This window comes from Barbatula barbatula (assembly GCF_947034865.1).
Source record: "Barbatula barbatula genome assembly, chromosome: 13".
In the NCBI taxonomy this organism is placed as follows: Eukaryota; Metazoa; Chordata; class Actinopteri; order Cypriniformes; family Nemacheilidae; genus Barbatula; species Barbatula barbatula.
The window spans coordinates 11,546,315-11,563,023 of NC_136776.1; the positions used below are offsets into that span (position 1 = coordinate 11,546,315).

Below are 16,709 nucleotides of genomic sequence, written 5' to 3' on the forward strand. Positions count from 1 at the left end.
GACCTGGATTTTCACCTGCACCTTGTTAATAAACACATTTTGTTCATGTACTCAGTTTTCATGTCTTGGTACGTCCGGTACTATCCACAGGGTCAAAGCTACAATGTGTAGCAAAATGCTACCGGAAAGAATTAACTAGGACAGGGTTGCCAGGCCATAGACATTTTTCCAGCTCAATGGTCCCTCAAAACCTGCCTAAAAGAAATAAAAAGTAGCCCAATTTTCTTTCCAAAGTTAAAAACTGCAAAAACATTTTCTATTGCTACATGCATTTATTGAATGATTACCTATTTTTTGTATAATATCAGAAACTGTATCGGGAAGGGAACAAGGGTATCGGAACATCTATAAAGCCTATAAAAAAGATTAAAGAAAAATACTTCTATACAGAAATGCAAGAGAAACATGTTTATCTTCGTAAGACCCTCATTGTCTTTCCCTGGCAGACTAATCTTTTGATAATGCATCCGATTTGCTTCTTTATCCATAGAATATAAACACAAATTTTAGTGGCTACAGTACATTATGACTGTAGGCCAAAAACGCAGCCCGTGGCTCCATAAATGCAGAGTGGAAAGCAATGACCTAATGAATAAATATGGCAATAAATAGGGAGATGTGTGCGGCCTACAGTTAATGAGTGTCCATGTCAACAAACAAGGGAACAGAACAGCAGGGAAACATAAGACAACAATATAATGACACAGAACTAAATACAAAATGAGAGAGAGGGGAGACAGAGGCAGGTATTTTAGCAAATCTTATATTACAGAATTTACATTTGTTATTAATTTTAAACAATAGGAATCGATGAAAACGTTGATTTAATATTGCACTAATACATTTAAATGTTTCTCAATACAATGTACATAGATTATGTACTATGTACTTAGATTATTGTAATTCGCAATTGTCTTGTTAAAGGCATTGTAGCAAACATCTAAAGTTTCTGTAAAATTAGATTATATAGGTTTTAAGCATTTCATTAAAATTAATTTCATACAGATTATTACTACAAACAATTAGAACGGTGCTGTGCAAGGGACAGTACATCTATCCAGAGTGTATTCCGCCTGCGGTTTAAGATGCTGAAATTGGCTCCAGCCTATCAGCGACCCTGCAGAGGACAAGAGAAAAATGGATGAATGATGAGGAAAAACTAGTACATTATAATATTATGGATTTTAATATGATAATCGTGTAATAAAGTCATAATCAGAATACTGGCCTGAAATATAATCAGTTACCAAGATGTGTTTTGTATTTATTTACAATTTATGTAAACTAGCGATTATAAATCAGATTTCAAATTTTATACAGTAGTGTATGGAAATACAACAAGCATGACAAACAGTTCTGAAGATATTCTGTCATTGCTGAAAGTAGATAGGAGTTGTACTTGCATAAATTGAAACAGCTGCTTGAGATGTCCATTAAACAATTTCCTTTAAAGTAATCTTGATGGACACATTAAAACCTTTTCCAATGATCTCGACAAGCTGCAAGACAAGTTACGCATTTAAACATTATTTGGTTACATTTAATATTTGTGAATTCACCACTAAAATAAAAAGGTTACATATGATCTCTATATAGCATATTGCTAAAATGTACATGTAACGTCTTTTGTTGGGGTCAAACTACAAGCCTGCCATGGTTGTCAGGTCAGACAGTGTGCTGAACTACAGGCAGACTACAGGATTTGTTTGATTACTTACTTTGATATTAAATGGACTTTACTTCATTACTGGACTTTATTACTGATAAAGTGGACATAACACTATGTTTTTGCAGTATGATCCGTACAATACAATTAAAGGTAATAAAAAACATAATTGTAAGTATGTGTTACTGAATGTGTCAGAATAAACAACATGCAACACATGGCATACAGTAGCTGGGCATTGCAACTAAATAAGTGAAGTGTATGTGGGTAGTTGACAAATATATCGTACATGTGTCCCATGTTGTGGTATAGGACAATTTTAAAACAATAATAGAGATTTATCTTCATTTTTTTTATTTGCGTTCACCACAGGACAAATTTGCGAATTAGTCTGTCAACTACCCATATACAGCATACTGGTCACGTCAAGGAAATAATTGAACCTTAAATGACTACTTGATCCTAGTGCCATGTGCATTTGTAAAACTGATGTAGTTTACTTTTTTAAACCAAGGATGTAAACCAACCAGGAATATTTTACTCTCATCTAAATATAAGCCAAAAAAATCACATTTGGACCATGAAAAAACATTATTTCAACTGAACAGTAATATCCAAGTGTATTTTGCATTGCTTCTGCAATAGCTTGATAGCTTGAACTTGCTAATGTCATATTAAATGTTTACTATATGGGAAAGATCTTAAAATAAACAAGATAATAAAGTAAATATATTTGTTTACCCTTTTAATATGCTGCTCTTGATTAGTACTCAGGTTACCAAAAAACCTGACCTTTAGAGTTGCATGAGCAGTTGTTGTTAGTAATTTTGGAGTAATTTTATTGGTTGGGGGTGGGGTAGTTGATGAAAAAGTTCTTGGAGAGTTTTTTGGTGGAGCAGCTGTTAATAGATTAGTTGTAGTGGTTGATGGTGCAGCATTTGTTGAATTTGTGGCTGTTTGTAGAGGAGCTGCTTGTGATTTGTTTGAAAAAGTTGATGAAAGATTTGTCAGCACAAGAATTTTTGTTGGTGTAGTAATTCTAGTTTTTGGTGCAGTAGTTATATTTGATGATGCAGTAGTTGTAGTTATTGATGCTTCAGTTGTATTTATTGGTGCAGTATTTGTATTTGTTGGTGCAGTAGTTGTTGGTGCAGTAGTTGTAGTTGTTGATGCTTCAGTTGTATTTATTGGTGCAGTAGTTCTAGTTGTTGGTGCAGTAGTTGTTGCTGTTGTTGATGCTTCAATTGTATTTGTTTGTGCAGTAGTTCTAGTTGTTGGTGCAGTAGTTCTAGCTGCTGATGCAGTAGTTGCTGTAGTTGATGCTTCAGTTGTATTTGTTGGTGCAGTAGTTGTAGTTGTTGATGCTTCAGTTATATTTGTTGGTGAAGTAGTTCTAGTTGTTGGTGCAATATTTCTAGGTGTTGGTGCAGTAGTTGTATTTGTTGGTGCAGTAGTTGTAGTTGTTGGTGCAGTAGTTGTAGTTGTTGATGCTTCAGTTCTATTTGTTGGTGCAGTAGTTGTAGTTGTTGGTGCAGTAGTTGTAGTTGTTGATGCTTCAGTAGTATTTGTTGGTGCAGTAGTTCTAGTTGTTGGTGCAGTAGTTGTATTTGTTAATGTTTCAGTTGTATTTGCTGGTGCAGTAGTTTTAGTTGTTGGTGCAGTAGTTCTAGTTGTTGGTGCAGTAGTTCTAGTTGTTGGTGCAATATTTCTAGGTGTCGGTGCACTATTTCTAGGTGTTGGTGCACTATTTCTAGGTGTTGGTGCAGTAGTTGTATTTGTTGGTGCAGTAGTTGTAGTTGTTGATGCTTCAGTTATATTTGTTGGTGCAGTAGTTCTAGTTGTTGGTGCAATGTTTCTAGGTGTTGGTGCAGTAGTTGTATTTGTTGGTGCAGTAGTTGTAGTTGTTGGTGCAGTAGTTGTAGTTGTTGATGCTTCAGTTCTATTTGTTGGTGCAGTAGTTCTTGTTGTTGATGTTTCAGTTGTATTTGCTGGTGCAGTAGTTTTAGTTGTTGGTGCAGTAGTTCTAGTTGTTGGTGCAATATTTCTAGGTGTTGGTGCACTATTTCTAGGTGTTGGTGCAGTAGTTGTATTTGTTGGTGCAGTAGTTCTATTTGTTGGTGCAGTAGTTGTAGTTGTTGATGCTTCAGTTCTATTTGTTGGTGCAGTAGTTCTAGGTGTTGGTGCAGTAGTTATATTTGTTGGTGCAGTAGTTGTATTTGTTGGTGCAGTAGTTCTAGTTGTTGGTGCAATATTTCTAGGTGTTGGTGCAGTAGTTCTATTTGTTGGTGCAGTAGTTGTAGTTGTTGGTGCAGTAGCTGTATTTGTTAATGTTTCAGTTGTATTTCTTGGTGCAATATTTCTAGTTGTTGGTGCAATATTTCTAGGTGTTGGTGCAATATTTCTAGGTGTTGGTGCAATATTTCTAGGTGTTGGTGCAATATTTCTAGTTGTTGGTGCAATATTTCTAGGTGTTGGTGCAGTAGTTGTATTTGTTTGTGCAGTAGTTGTTAATGTTTCAGTTCTATTTGTTGATGCAGTAGTTCTAGTTGTTGGTGCAGTAGCTCTATATGTTAATGTTTCAGTTGTATTTGTTGGTGCAATATTTCTAGGTGTTGGTGCAATATTTCTAGGTGTTGGTGCAATATTTCTAGGTGTTGGTGCAGTAGTTCTATTTGTTTGTGCAGTAGTTGTAGTTGTTAATGTTTCAGTTCTATTTGTTGATGCAGTAGTTCTAGTTGTTGGTGCAGTAGTTGTAGTTGTTGGTGCAGTAGTTGTAGTTGTTGGTGCAGTAGCTGTATTTGTTAATGTTTCAGTTGTATTTGTTGGTGCAATATTTCTAGGTGTTGGTGCAATATTTCTAGGTGTTGGTGCAATATTTCTAGGTGTTGGTGCAGTAGTTCTATTTGTTTGTGCAGTAGTTGTAGTTGTTGGTGCAGTAGTTGTAGTTGTTGGTACAGTAGCTGTATTTGTTAATGTTTCAGTTGTATTTGTTGGTGCAATATTTCCTGGTGTTGGTGCAATATTTCTAGGTGTTGGTGCAATATTTCTAGATGTTGGTGCAGTAGTTCTATTTGTGTGTGCAGTAGTTGTAGTTGTTAATGTTTCAGTTCTATTTGTTGATGCAGTAGTTCTAGTTATTGGTGCAATATTTCTAGGTGTTGGTGCAGTAGTTCTATTTGTTTGTGCAGTAGTTGTAGTTGTTAATGTTTCAGTTCTATTTGTTGATGCAGTAGTTCTAGTTGTTGGTGCAGTAGTTGTAGTTGTTGGTGCAGTAGTTGTAGTTGTTGGTGCAGTAGCTGTATTTGTTAATGTTTCAGTTGTATTTGTTGGTGCAATATTTATAGGTGTTGGTGCAATATTTCTAGGTGTTGGTGCAATATTTCTAGGTGTTGGTGCAATATTTCTAGGTGTTGGTGCAGCAGTTCTATTTGTTTGTGCAGTAGTTGTAGTTGTTAATGTTTCAGTTCTATTTGTTGATGCAGTAGTTCTAGTTGTTGGTGCAGTAGTTGTATTTGTTGGTGCAGTAGTTGTAGTTGTTAATGTTTCAGTTCTATTTGTTGATGCAGTAGTTCTAGTTGTTGGTGCAATATTTCTAGGTGTTGGTGCAGTAGTTCTATTTGTTTGTGCAGTAGTTGTAGTTGTTAATGTTTCAGTTCTATTTGTTGATGCAGTAGTTGTAGTTGTTAATGTTTCAGTTCTATTTGTTGATGCAGTAGTTCTAGTTGTTGGTGCAGTAGTTGTAGTTGTTGGTGCAGTAGTTGTAGTTGTTGGTGCAGTAGCTGTATTTGTTAATGTTTCAGTTGTATTTGTTGGTGCAATATTTCTAGGTGTTGGTGCAATATTTCTAGGTGTTGGTGCAATATTTCTAGGTGTTGGTGCAATATTTCTAGGTGTTGGTGCAATATTTCTAGGTGTTGGTGCAGTAGTTCTATTTGTTTGTGCAGTAGTTGTAGTTGTTAATGTTTCAGTTCTATTTGTTGATGCAGTAGTTCTAGTTGTTGGTGCAGTAGTTGTATTTGTTGGTGCAGTAGTTGTAGTTGTTAATGTTTCAGTTCTATTTGTTGATGCAGTAGTTCTAGTTGTTGGTGCAATGTTTCTAGGTGTTGGTGCAGTAGTTTTAGTTGTTAATGTTTCAGTTATATTTGTTGTTGCAGTAGTTCTAGTTGTTGGTGCAATGTTTCTAGGTGTTGGTGCAGTAGTTATAGTTGTTGGTGCAGTAGTTGTAGTTGTTGGTGCAGTAGTTGTAGTTGTTGGTACAGTAGCTGTATTTGTTAATGTTTCAGTTGTATTTGTTGGTGCAATATTTCCTGGTGTTGGTGCAATATTTCTAGGTGTTGGTGCAATATTTCTAGGTGTTGGTGCAGTAGTTCTATTTGTTTGTGCAGTAGTTGTAGTTGTTAATGTTTCAGTTCTATTTGTTGATGCAGTAGTTCTAGTTGTTGGTGCAGTAGTTGTAGTTGTTGGTGCACTAGCTGTATTTGTTAATGTTTCAGTTGTATTTGTTGGTGCAATATTTATAGGTGTTGGTGCAATATTTCTAGGTGTTGGTGCAATATTTCTAGGTGTTGGTGCAGCAGTTCTATTTGTTTGTGCAGTAGTTGTAGTTGTTAATGTTTCAGTTCTATTTGTTGATGCAGTAGTTCTAGTTGTTGGTGCAGTAGTTGTATTTGTTGGTGCAGTAGTTGTAGTTGTTAATGTTTCAGTTCTATTTGTTGATGCAGTAGTTCTAGTTGTTGGTGCAATATTTCTAGGTGTTGGTGCAGTAGTTCTATTTGTTTGTGCAGTAGTTGTAGTTGTTAATGTTTCAGTTCTATTTGTTGATGCAGTAGTTCTAGTTGTTGGTGCACTATTTCTAGGTGTTGGTGCAGTAGTTCTATTTGTTTGTGCAGTAGTTGTAGTTGTTAATGTTTCAGTTCTATTTGTTGATGCAGTAGTTCTAGTTGTTGGTGCAGTAGTTGTAGTTGTTGGTGCAGTAGTTGTATTTGTTGGTGCAGTAGCTGTATTTGTTAATGTTTCAGATGTATTTGTTGGTGCAATATTTCTAGGTGTTGGTGCAATATTTCTAGGTGTTGGTGCAATATTTCTAGGTGTTGGTGCAGCAGTTCTATTTGTTTGTGCAGTAGTTGTAGTTGTTAATGTTTCAGTTCTATTTGTTGATGCAGTAGTTCTAGTTGTTGGTGCAGTAGTTGTATTTGTTGGTGCAGTAGTTGTAGTTGTTAATGTTTCAGTTCTATTTGTTGATGCAGTAGTTCTAGTTGTTGGTGCAATGTTTCTAGGTGTTGGTGCAGTAGTTGTAGTTGTTAATGTTTCAGTTATATTTGTTGTTGCAGTAGTTCTAGTTGTTGGTGCAATGTTTCTAGGTGTTGGTGCAGTAGTTATAGTTGTTGGTGCAGTAGTTGTAGTTGTTGATGCTTCAGTTCTATTTGTTGGTGCAGTAGTTCTAGTTGTTGGTGAAGTAGTTGTATTTGTTAATGTTTCAGTTCTATTTGTTGGTGCAGTAGTTCTAGTTGTTGGTGCAATATTTCTAGGTGTTGGTGCAGTAGTTGTAGTTGTTGGTGCAGTAGTTGTAGTTGTTGGTGCAGTAGTTGTAGTTGTTGATGCTTCAGTTCTATTTGTTGATGCAGTAGTTGTAGTTGTTGGTGCAGTAGTTGTAGTTGTTGATGCTTCAGTTTTAGTTGTTGGTGCTTCAGTTGAAGTTGCTGGTGCATTAGTTCTAGTTGTTGGAGCAGTAGTTGTATTTGTTGTTGTTGTTGTTGTTGTAGTTGTAGTTGTTGATGCTTCAGTTGTATTTGTTGGTGCAGTATTTGTAGTTGTTGGTGCAGTAGTTGTAGTTGTTGATGCTTCAGTTCTATTTGTTGGTGCAGTAGTTGTAGTTGTTGATGCTTCAGTTCTATTTGTTGGTGCAGTAGTTGTATTTGTTAATGTTTCAGTTCTATTTGTTGGTGCAATATTTCTAGGTGTTGGTGCAGTAGTTGTAGTTGTTGATGCTTCAGTTCTATTTGTTGGTGCAGTAGTTTTAGTTGTTGGTGCAGTAGTTGTAGTTGTTGATGGTTCAGTTTTAGTTGTTGGTGCTTCAGTTGAAGTTGCTGGTGCATTAGTTCTAGTTGTTGGTGCAGTAGTTGTATTTGTTGTTGTTGTAGTTGTAGTTGTTGATGCTTCAGTTCTATTTGCTGGTGCAGTAGTTGTAGTTGTTGGTGCATCAGTTGTATTTGTTAATGATTCAGTTGTATTTGTTGGTGCAGTAGTTCTAGTTGTTGGTGCAATAGTTGTATTTGTTGGTGCAGTATTTGTATTTGTTAATGTTTCAGTTGTAGTTGTTGGGGGAGTATTTGTTAGTGCAGTAGTTGTAGTTGTTGGTGCAGTAGTTGTAGATGTTGATGCTTCAGTTCTATTTGTTGGTGCAGTAGTTGTATTTGTTAATGTTTCAGTTGTAGTTGTTGGTGCAGTAGTCGTAGATGCTTCAGTTCTATTTGTTGATGCAGTTGTTCTAGTTGATGGAGCAGTGGTTGTAGTTGATGGTGCAGTAGTTGTATTTGTTAGTGCAGTAGTTGTAGTAATTTTTACAGTAGTTGTAGTTGTCTGTACATTGGCAGTAGTTGTTGGTCCAGTAGTTGCAGTTGTTGGTACTTTGGTAGTTTTTGGTGCTTCAGTTGTAGTTGTTTGTCCAGTATTTGTAGTTGTTGGTCCAGTATTTGTAGTTGTTGGTGCATTAGTTGTTGGTACATTGGTAGTAGTCATTGGTGCAGTAGTTGTAGTAGTTGTTGTTAATGCAGTAGTTGTAGTTTTAGTTGTTGGTGCAATGGTTGTAGTTGTTGGTGCAGTAGTTGTAGTGATTGGTACAGTAGTGGCAGTTGTTCGTGTTTCAGTTGTAGTTGTTGGTGCAGTTGGTGTAGTTGCTGGCCCAGTAGTTGTAGTTATTTGTCCAGTAGTTGTTGGTACAATGGTGGTAGTTGTTGGTGTAGTAGTTATTTGTGCAATGGTTGTAGTTGTTGGTGCAGTAGTTGTAGTTGTTGGTCCAGTAGTTGTTGGTACATTGGTAGTAGTCATTGGTGCAGTAGTTTTAGTAGTTGTTGTTAATGCAGCAGTTGTAGTTGTTGGTGCAATGGTTGTGGTTGTTGGTGCAGTAGTTTTAGTTGTCGATGATGAAGTTGTAGTTGTTGATGCAGTAGTTGTAGTGATTGGTACAGTAGTGGCAGTTGTTCGTGTTTCAGTTGTAGTTGTTGGTGCAATGGTTGTAGTTGTTGGTGCAGTAGGTGTAGTTGCTGGCCCAGTAGTTATAGTTATTGGTCCAGAAGTTGTTGGTACAATGGTTGTAGTTGTTGGTAGAGTAGTTGTTGGTGCCTCAGTTCTAGTTGTAGGTGCTGTAGTTGAAGTTGTTGGCAGAGTAGTTGTTGGTGCTTCAGTTCTAGTTGTAGGTGCAGTAGTTGTAGTTGTTGGTAGATTAGTTGTTGGTGCTTCAGTTCTAGTTGTAAGTGCTGTAGTTGAAGTTGTTGGTCCAGTAGTTGTAGTTGTTGGTACATTGGTAGTAGTTGTTGGTGCAGTAGTTGTAGGAGAAGTTGTTAATGCAGTAGTTGTAGTTGTTGGTGCAATGGTTGCAGTTGTTGGTCCAGTAGTTGTAGTTATTGGTCCAGTAGTTGTTGCTACAATGGTCGTAGTTGTTGGTGCAGTAGTTGTAGTGATTGGTGTAGTTGTAGTGGTTGGTACAATGGTCGTAGTTGTTGGTAGAGTAGTTGTTGTTGGTGCTTCAGTTGTAGTTGTTGGTGCAGCAGTTGTAGTTGTTGTTCCAGTAGTTGTAGTTGTTGGTCCAGTAGTTGTAGTTGTTGGTGCAATGGTTGTAGTTGTTGGTGCTGTAGTTGTAGTTATTTGTCCAGTAGTTGTTGGTACAATGGTGGTAGTTGTTGGTGTAGTAGTTATTTGTGCAATGGTCGTAGTTGTTGGTGCAGTAGTTGTATTTGTTGGTCCAGTAGTTGTTGGTACATTGGTAGTAGTCATTGGTGCAGTAGTTGTAGTAGTTGTTGTTAATGCAGTAGTTGTAGTTGTTGGTGCAATGGTTGTAGTTGTTGGTGCAGTAGTTGTAGTTGTCGGTGCAGAAGTTGTAGTTGTTGGTGCAGTAGTTGTAGTGATTGGTACAGTAGTGGCAGTTGTTCGTGTTTCAGTTGTAGTTGTTGGTGCAATGGTTGTAGTTGTTGGTGCAGTAGGTGTAGTTGCTGGCCCAGTAGTTATAGTTATTGGTCCCGAAGTTGTTGGTACAATGGTTGTAGTTGTTGGTAGAGTAGTTGTTGGTGCTTCAGTTCTAGTTGTAGGTGCTGTAGTTGAAGTTGTTGGTGCTTCAGTTCTAGATGTAGGTGCTTTAGTTGAAGTTGTTGGTAGAGTAGTTGTTGGTGCTTCAGTTCTAGTTGTAGGTGCTGTAGTTGAAGTTGTTGGTAGAGTAGTTGTAGTTGTTGGTACATTGGTAGTAGTTGTTGGTGCAGTAGTTGTAGTAGTAGTTGTTAATGCAGTAGTTGTTGGTGCAATGGTTGTAGTTGTTGGTGCAGTAGTTGTAGTTATTGGTCCAGTAGTTGTTGGTAAAATGGTTGTAGTTGTTGGTAGAGTAGTTGTTGTTGCTTCAGTTGTAGTTGTTGGTGCAGCAGTTGTAGTTGTTGGTACATTGGTAGTAGTTGTTGGTGCAGTAGTTGTTAATGCAGTAGTTGTTGGTGCAGTAGTTGTAGTTGTTGGTTCAGTAGTTGTAGTGATTGGTAAAGCAGTGGTATTTGTTGATGTTTCAGTTGTTGTTGGTGGTGAAGAAGTTGTTGTTGTTGGTGCAGTAGTTGTTGTTGGTGGTGCTTCAGTCGTAGTTGTTGGTCCAGAAGTTGTTGGTACAATAGTTGTAGTTGTTGGTGCAGTAGTTGTAGTTGTAGGTACTGTAGTTGTAGTTGTTGGTCCAGTAGTTGTAGTTGTTGGTACATTGGTAGTAGTTGTTGGTGCAGTAGTTGTAGTAGTAGTTGTTAATGCAGTAGTTGTAGTTGTATGTGCAATGGTTGCAGTTGTTGGTCCAGTAGTTGTAGTTATTGGTCCAGTAGTTGTTGCTACAATGGTCGTAGTTGTTGGTGCAGTAGTTGTAGTGATTGGTACAGTTGTGTTAGTTGTTGGTGTTTCAGTTGTAGTTGTTGGTCCAGTAGTTGTTGGTACAATGGTCGTAGTTGTTGGTAGAGTAGTTGTTGTTGGTGCTTCAGTTGTAGTTGTTGGTGCAGCAGTTGTCGTTGTTGGTCCAGTAGTTGTAGTTGTTGGTCCAGTAGTTGTAGTTGTTGGTGCAATGGTTGTAGTTGTTGGTGCTGTAGTTGTAGTTCTTGGTCCAGTAGTTGTTGGTACAATGGTCGTAGTTGTTGGTGCAGTAGTTGTAGTTGTTGGTTCAGTAGTTGTAGTGATTGGTACAGCAGTGGTAGTTGTTGGTGTTTCAGTTGTTGTTGGTGGCGTAGTAGTTTTTGTTGTTGGTGCAGTAGTTGGAGTTGTTGGGGCAGTAGTTGTCCGTGCAGTACTTTTAGTTGTTGATAGAGTAGTTGTTGGTGCAGTAGTTCTAGTGTTTGGTGCTTCAGTTGTACTTGTTGGTGCATCAGTTGTAGTTATTGGTGCAGTGGTTGTAGTCGTTGGTGCTTCAGTTGTAGTTGTTGGTGCAGTAGTTGTAGTTGTTAGTGCTTCAGTTGTAGTTGTTGATGTAGTCGTTGCTTCTATTGTAGAGGTAAAAGACAATAAAACAGCAAATCTTTTACTGTAAGAAATAACTCATTTGTCATAATTAGTGAGGTATATGTGGTTATTTTTTGTCAATAAGGGAAACACGAATCACTAGCAATGGCCAACACTTTTCTCTTTTGTTTCAGCAGCAAGCAAAAGCGCATTGTCTTAAGAATTTTCAATGGACGTTTGTACCTGAAATAGTGCTCTTACTGCCACCTATTAATAGTACAGATCATCAACATCTTACCAAGGGCCCTATTATGCTATGTTCAGACTGTCACATCCAATCAGATTTTTGTGCATATCCGATTGAAATTTGATTTCAGTGATTGTCTGTGTCACACTGTGTTTAGCAACTGTTCATAACCGATGTGAATTGCCTGTGGTGCTGATCTAATTTGTTTTCTATGGCAATGACAGGGAGCGTTGAACTTCATGTGTCGTTCATTGTGCAGATGGATCCCTGTATGACATTGCAATATCGCAAGAGCGATTTCACAGTACACTGCTATGTGTGTCGCTCTCGCAGTATGGTGATGTCATATGCTGATCAATCTGAGCAGCGCTGTGTAGAGTCGAACACGACTCATTTTTCTTACAATATGATTGTATGTAGCCGATGCACTGTATTACCATGTCTAATAAACCAGCTACTGAAGTGTATGAAGCTGGTATGCATGGCTTTCTTAAGTGCTTTTGTCTCCTCCAGCACATAGACAACAACATAGCAGCAAATTAATAATTTGTTAAATGGGTCCTGTAACATTTGAAGAATCCGTATGGGACATTGATATCTAGCGGGTAAACTTGGTATCGAAGTCTAAATTCTAAATATTGTCGAGGCAAGTTTAGCGGTCACAGTCAACAGCTACAGTGCCCTCACAGATTCACTCCTCTCATCACTCGGACTTCATATACACACTACATTTCCCATAAGTCATAGCATGGACTCATTGTTTAATCATTCACACCTGATTCTTGTTATCTGTTTAGTTCTTTCTATTTAAACCGGTTTTGTCATTCGTTGCTTGGTTTTGTGCTTATGTCACAGTTACAGTACTTCTGTGTATCTTGTTCAATGTTATGCCTTGGATTTTTATATTGTTTGGACTGGCTCTCTGTGTATGACCCATGCCTACTTTAAGATTTGCCTGCGGATTTTCCCTTAAATAAACTGCATTTGGATCCTCACCTCTGAGGCTGTGTATTTCGTGACAGAAAACTGAACCACTTGTGGATCCAGCAGTATGTTTGGCCCGACCCCACTAAGGGAAGATTGTCGCCAGTCCAGAGCCTACTTGTAAGATGGCGGGTTCAAGGTCCGAAGGTAGCTGGTCCTAAAGCTCTTCCTTTTGAATTTGTCTGCATTAATTTGAATGCAGTCGTATGGAGAGGATTCACATCCCCACAAAATTGATCTTTTTACACCACTAAAGGTTCACATATACCACTCTGTGTTTACCATTTAACGCTCGCTCCTCACAGTCTGTACGCGCAGCGGGAGATGACAGATTGTTCCATCGACATTACAGCTAGTCTGCAGAAGTAATATTTTTGTCATTTTAAAAGTTTGTCTGTCGGTAATACGAACTAAAATTTTTTGGTACCATTTACATTTATGCATTTGGCAGAAGCGACTTAAATTGCATTGTCCTATACATTTTTTGATTCTAAGTACAGGTATGTGCTATCCCCTGGGATCGATCCTACAACCTTGGCACTGCTAGTGCCATGCTCTTACCACTGAGCTACAGACAGTGGACCTGTATGGATGGTTTTTAAGGGGCATGTTCCCCTAACCTTATAGAAACCATGGAACTAACATTTTATTTCCGTAAAGATGAAACTAAAAAAACTTTCTGGGAACCAGAAACTAACGTTCGCCTAAAGTATTTTTCTCAGGTCGTTAGGCCTCACTATATGTCAGTTATGAGTACATCATGCCTTGTTTTTATCCATCGCTGATCTTATCTATTAAAATAAGTAAAATACATCATCTCACACAATATGGAAGATGGAATCAATGCATTCAATTCTTCTATTAGCCTGATCCTTTTTTATTACTGAAGTAACTTTCGGTTTAAACAGCACTGTATACCATTTCTAATAAAACCACACTGTGTGATACCTTGCAAATCTACCGTTCATGGATTCATGGCCCGGTGAGCTGCATGAAACAGTCTGTCTTTTTATTCTCAATAAATATATTGATTTACATTGAAGAATTTGACGTAAAAATTATGTTAAATTAGATGTAAAGTAATTAAAAGATTTAAAAAGGTTTATAAAAGAAGGGTGCCCTATTTGCCCTGCACAATACCCCAGCCACCCCACTTCCCCATTTGTTTAATTGCTTTGAAACCGTCTAAAGGTATGTGTTTAGGTGACATATTTCAGCTAAATATTGTTTCTATTGGTCAACCTGGAGGCTAACGGGGAACATGGACACACTGGACAGGAGGGGAAGCCTCCAGGAGGGTGCGCCTGGAACCGGGGTTCAGGGGGTCCATGGAGGTGCCGGTACCTCTGGCGGCCAAGAGGGTGCTTTGTTATGAATATATAAATATAAATTTTTATTATAATCTGTACAACGTTCCCATTGCCTATCTATGATGACGTTGCAGGGCATTCCAATTAAGTGTTTTTTGTCAGCGAAGTCCACTTCAATGGATATCACTTGCTCAGGGAGTAGGGAGCAGTGAACGCTGCGTTGGAACCCCATCAAATGAAACGCAGCTTGACACTAGCTTGTCACACAGAAGAATGTATCTTTGTTTCCTCTTCGTCAATATGTGCTTGGCAAGACCATTTTGTGCTTGAGCACCGACAAATCATATTTTACTGTAACTTCAGCAGCTCCAGGCATGTGAACAAATACGGCAATCTCATTGGTAGGCCAGTTTTTAACGCGGCGCATCAAACCAAAAAAACGAGCCTAAGGCATTATTCAATTATGCTTTTACGTCTCCTGTTTCACGCATCGGTGTGCACACTCACATTGCTACCCTTTGGTTAGTCACAAGGTGTTAAACATCGACGTTAGCAGCACACGTTTATCGTCACAGTGTGGACAAGCCTTAAGGCTACCAAAACTATACAGTCTGATAGAAATGAGTGACCAGATTGTTCCATCACAACGGGGTACCTTATCAATCGCAAAAATACTTCCGTTCAGCATTCAACTGACTAACCCCTAACAGTCTAACTCTGTTACATTTAACAATAATAAAAACTGTGTTCTGTGAAGCTATCTTTCCATAGCTTCAATTCTAGTCCTACGTGTAAACGGTGTGTCAACTGCACTCTTTGTTAGTGCATGTTAGTGCACTCTTTGAGTCACTTTGGATAAACGTGTCTATGTATTGAGTCAAAGTAATTTCATAACATGTATTTCCTTGATGCATACAAAGGAACTTGTACATCAGGTTTTGTCTGTATTTACTGGAATCAATGTCCTGCCTTTTTGGTGTTGTTTGGTATGTAGTGAGAAAATAAGAGAAAAATGTAAGCACTAGTAACAATTTAGGTAACCAGAGCTAAATATGACCTACCTTCACAAACAGCTGCTTGAATATTTAGTGACATAACAAAGCCAATAAACTACACAGGGTCATTGACCATATGTGATTTTGTCTAGAACATGTTGTTACCGGGCAGCAGTGCCTCGCAAAACCAGCAATAATTAATTATTGAAATACATCTGCAAGGACAGCATAGACTGATATGTCAGCTGAAAAGTACAGCAATTAATGTCTGGAGCAATGTAATTCAATATCTGCAAAACTGTCAGTCATGTAAGATCGATGATCAAGGGTTGTACATAATGGTGCAATTCTTATAGATATTTTTTGTGAGATTTTTTTATTTCACCTTTATACATAGAAAGGAACTTGTTCATCATGTTTCATTTAAACAGATACCAAACAGATTACACCCTTCATTGACTCCAATAGAATTTATTTTCCCTACTATGACAGTAAATGGGGGGTGAGATCTGTTTGGTTTCTGACATTATTCCAAATATCTTCCTTGGTGTTCAGCAGAACAAATACTTTTATACAGGTCTGGAACAATCTGAGGGTGAGCCAATGAAGACAGAATTGTCATTTTGGGGTGAACTATCCCTATAACAGAAAGCATTGCAGTGCTTTGCAAAACCAACAATAATAAATGATTGAAATATATCTGCATGTTTTAACAAGCTATGTAATCAGTTATGTAAGATCAATGACCCTGGGTTGTACATAATGATGCAACTCTTTCCGTAAACATTTTTTGTGACATTTTTTTTCAGCTTTTTAAAGCAACATAATCACAAAAAATTTTCAAAAATGTTTTTCATTAAATGTAAAGCTTAAGATTAAAACATTTTTTTTTTGGAAAACTAACAATACTTCGGTTATTCATTAATAATTCATAAACATTAATTAAGATGTATGGTCTTGCATGTCTCTGTACGCAGCGTTGTTTCACGTAATGAAATACTTTAGGAAGTTAATAAAGTGGGGAGTTGCATAGGAACTTATTTATTAGATTTTTTATCCAAAGACACAGAAAGCGCAACAGGTGAACTGAACCAGTCCATCAATCCAATTCAATTCAATTTTATTTATATAGCGCTTTTCGCAATGTGCATTGTTCCAAAGCACATTTACAGGGACAAAAGAGGTAAAACATATTGCATGGTGTTAATATAGCAAGTTAAATAATTCTAGTAATATCTAATGTCAGCAGTCTCCCGGTCGTTTATTTAGCATATTTGCATTAAGTGAATGCTTGGCTGAAAAGATGTGTCTTTAATCTAGATTTAAATTGGGCGAGTGTGTCTGATCCTCGAATAGCGTCGGGAAGGCAATTCCAGAGTTTAGTTGCTACGTATTTAGAAAGCTCGACCCCCGTTGGTGGATTTAGTTATTCTAGGTTTTATCACAAGTCCTAAGTGTTGAGATCTTAGAGAGCGTGATGGGTTGTATTGTGATAGAAGCTCTGTTAGGTAGGTAGGGGCTAAACCCTTTAAGGATTTTAAGTGATTAAAAAGTCAATACGATACTTAATGGGTAGCCAGTGAAGGGTTGATAACATTGGGGTTATGTGATGGTATTTTCTGGACCTGGTTAGAACTCTGGCAGCTGCATTCTGAACTAACGTCTCGGTTACGTATGTAACCTCTGTTCCCTGATGGAGGGAACGAGACGTTGTGTCGAACCGACAGATGGGGTTCGCCCTTGAGAACCTATCATCTTCTGACTATTTTGAAAAGGCCAATGAAATTGGCGAATGAAATTTGCATGCCGGGCTCCGCCCCGGATATCCGGGTATAAAAGGGGAG

At 37.8% G+C, this 16,709-nt stretch overlaps 1 protein-coding gene across 1 annotated transcript; it reads right to left on the bottom strand.

Annotated features, from left to right (window-relative positions):
* Nucleotides 1–256: 256 nt before the first annotated feature.
* LOC306902964 (uncharacterized protein) lies at nucleotides 257–14,968 on the bottom strand. The gene is made up of 6 exons (XM_079471884.1): nucleotides 14,932–14,968; nucleotides 8,294–11,370; nucleotides 7,247–7,443; nucleotides 2,408–5,279; nucleotides 1,404–1,499; nucleotides 257–1,117 (listed from the first exon to the last, which is right to left on the bottom strand). Exons 1-5 carry the CDS (start codon nucleotides 14,963–14,965, stop codon nucleotides 1,434–1,436), a joined length of 6,246 nt encoding a protein of 2,081 aa, XP_079328010.1. The 5' UTR covers nucleotides 14,966–14,968; the 3' UTR covers nucleotides 257–1,117; nucleotides 1,404–1,433.
* Nucleotides 14,969–16,709: the final 1,741 nt, after the last annotated feature.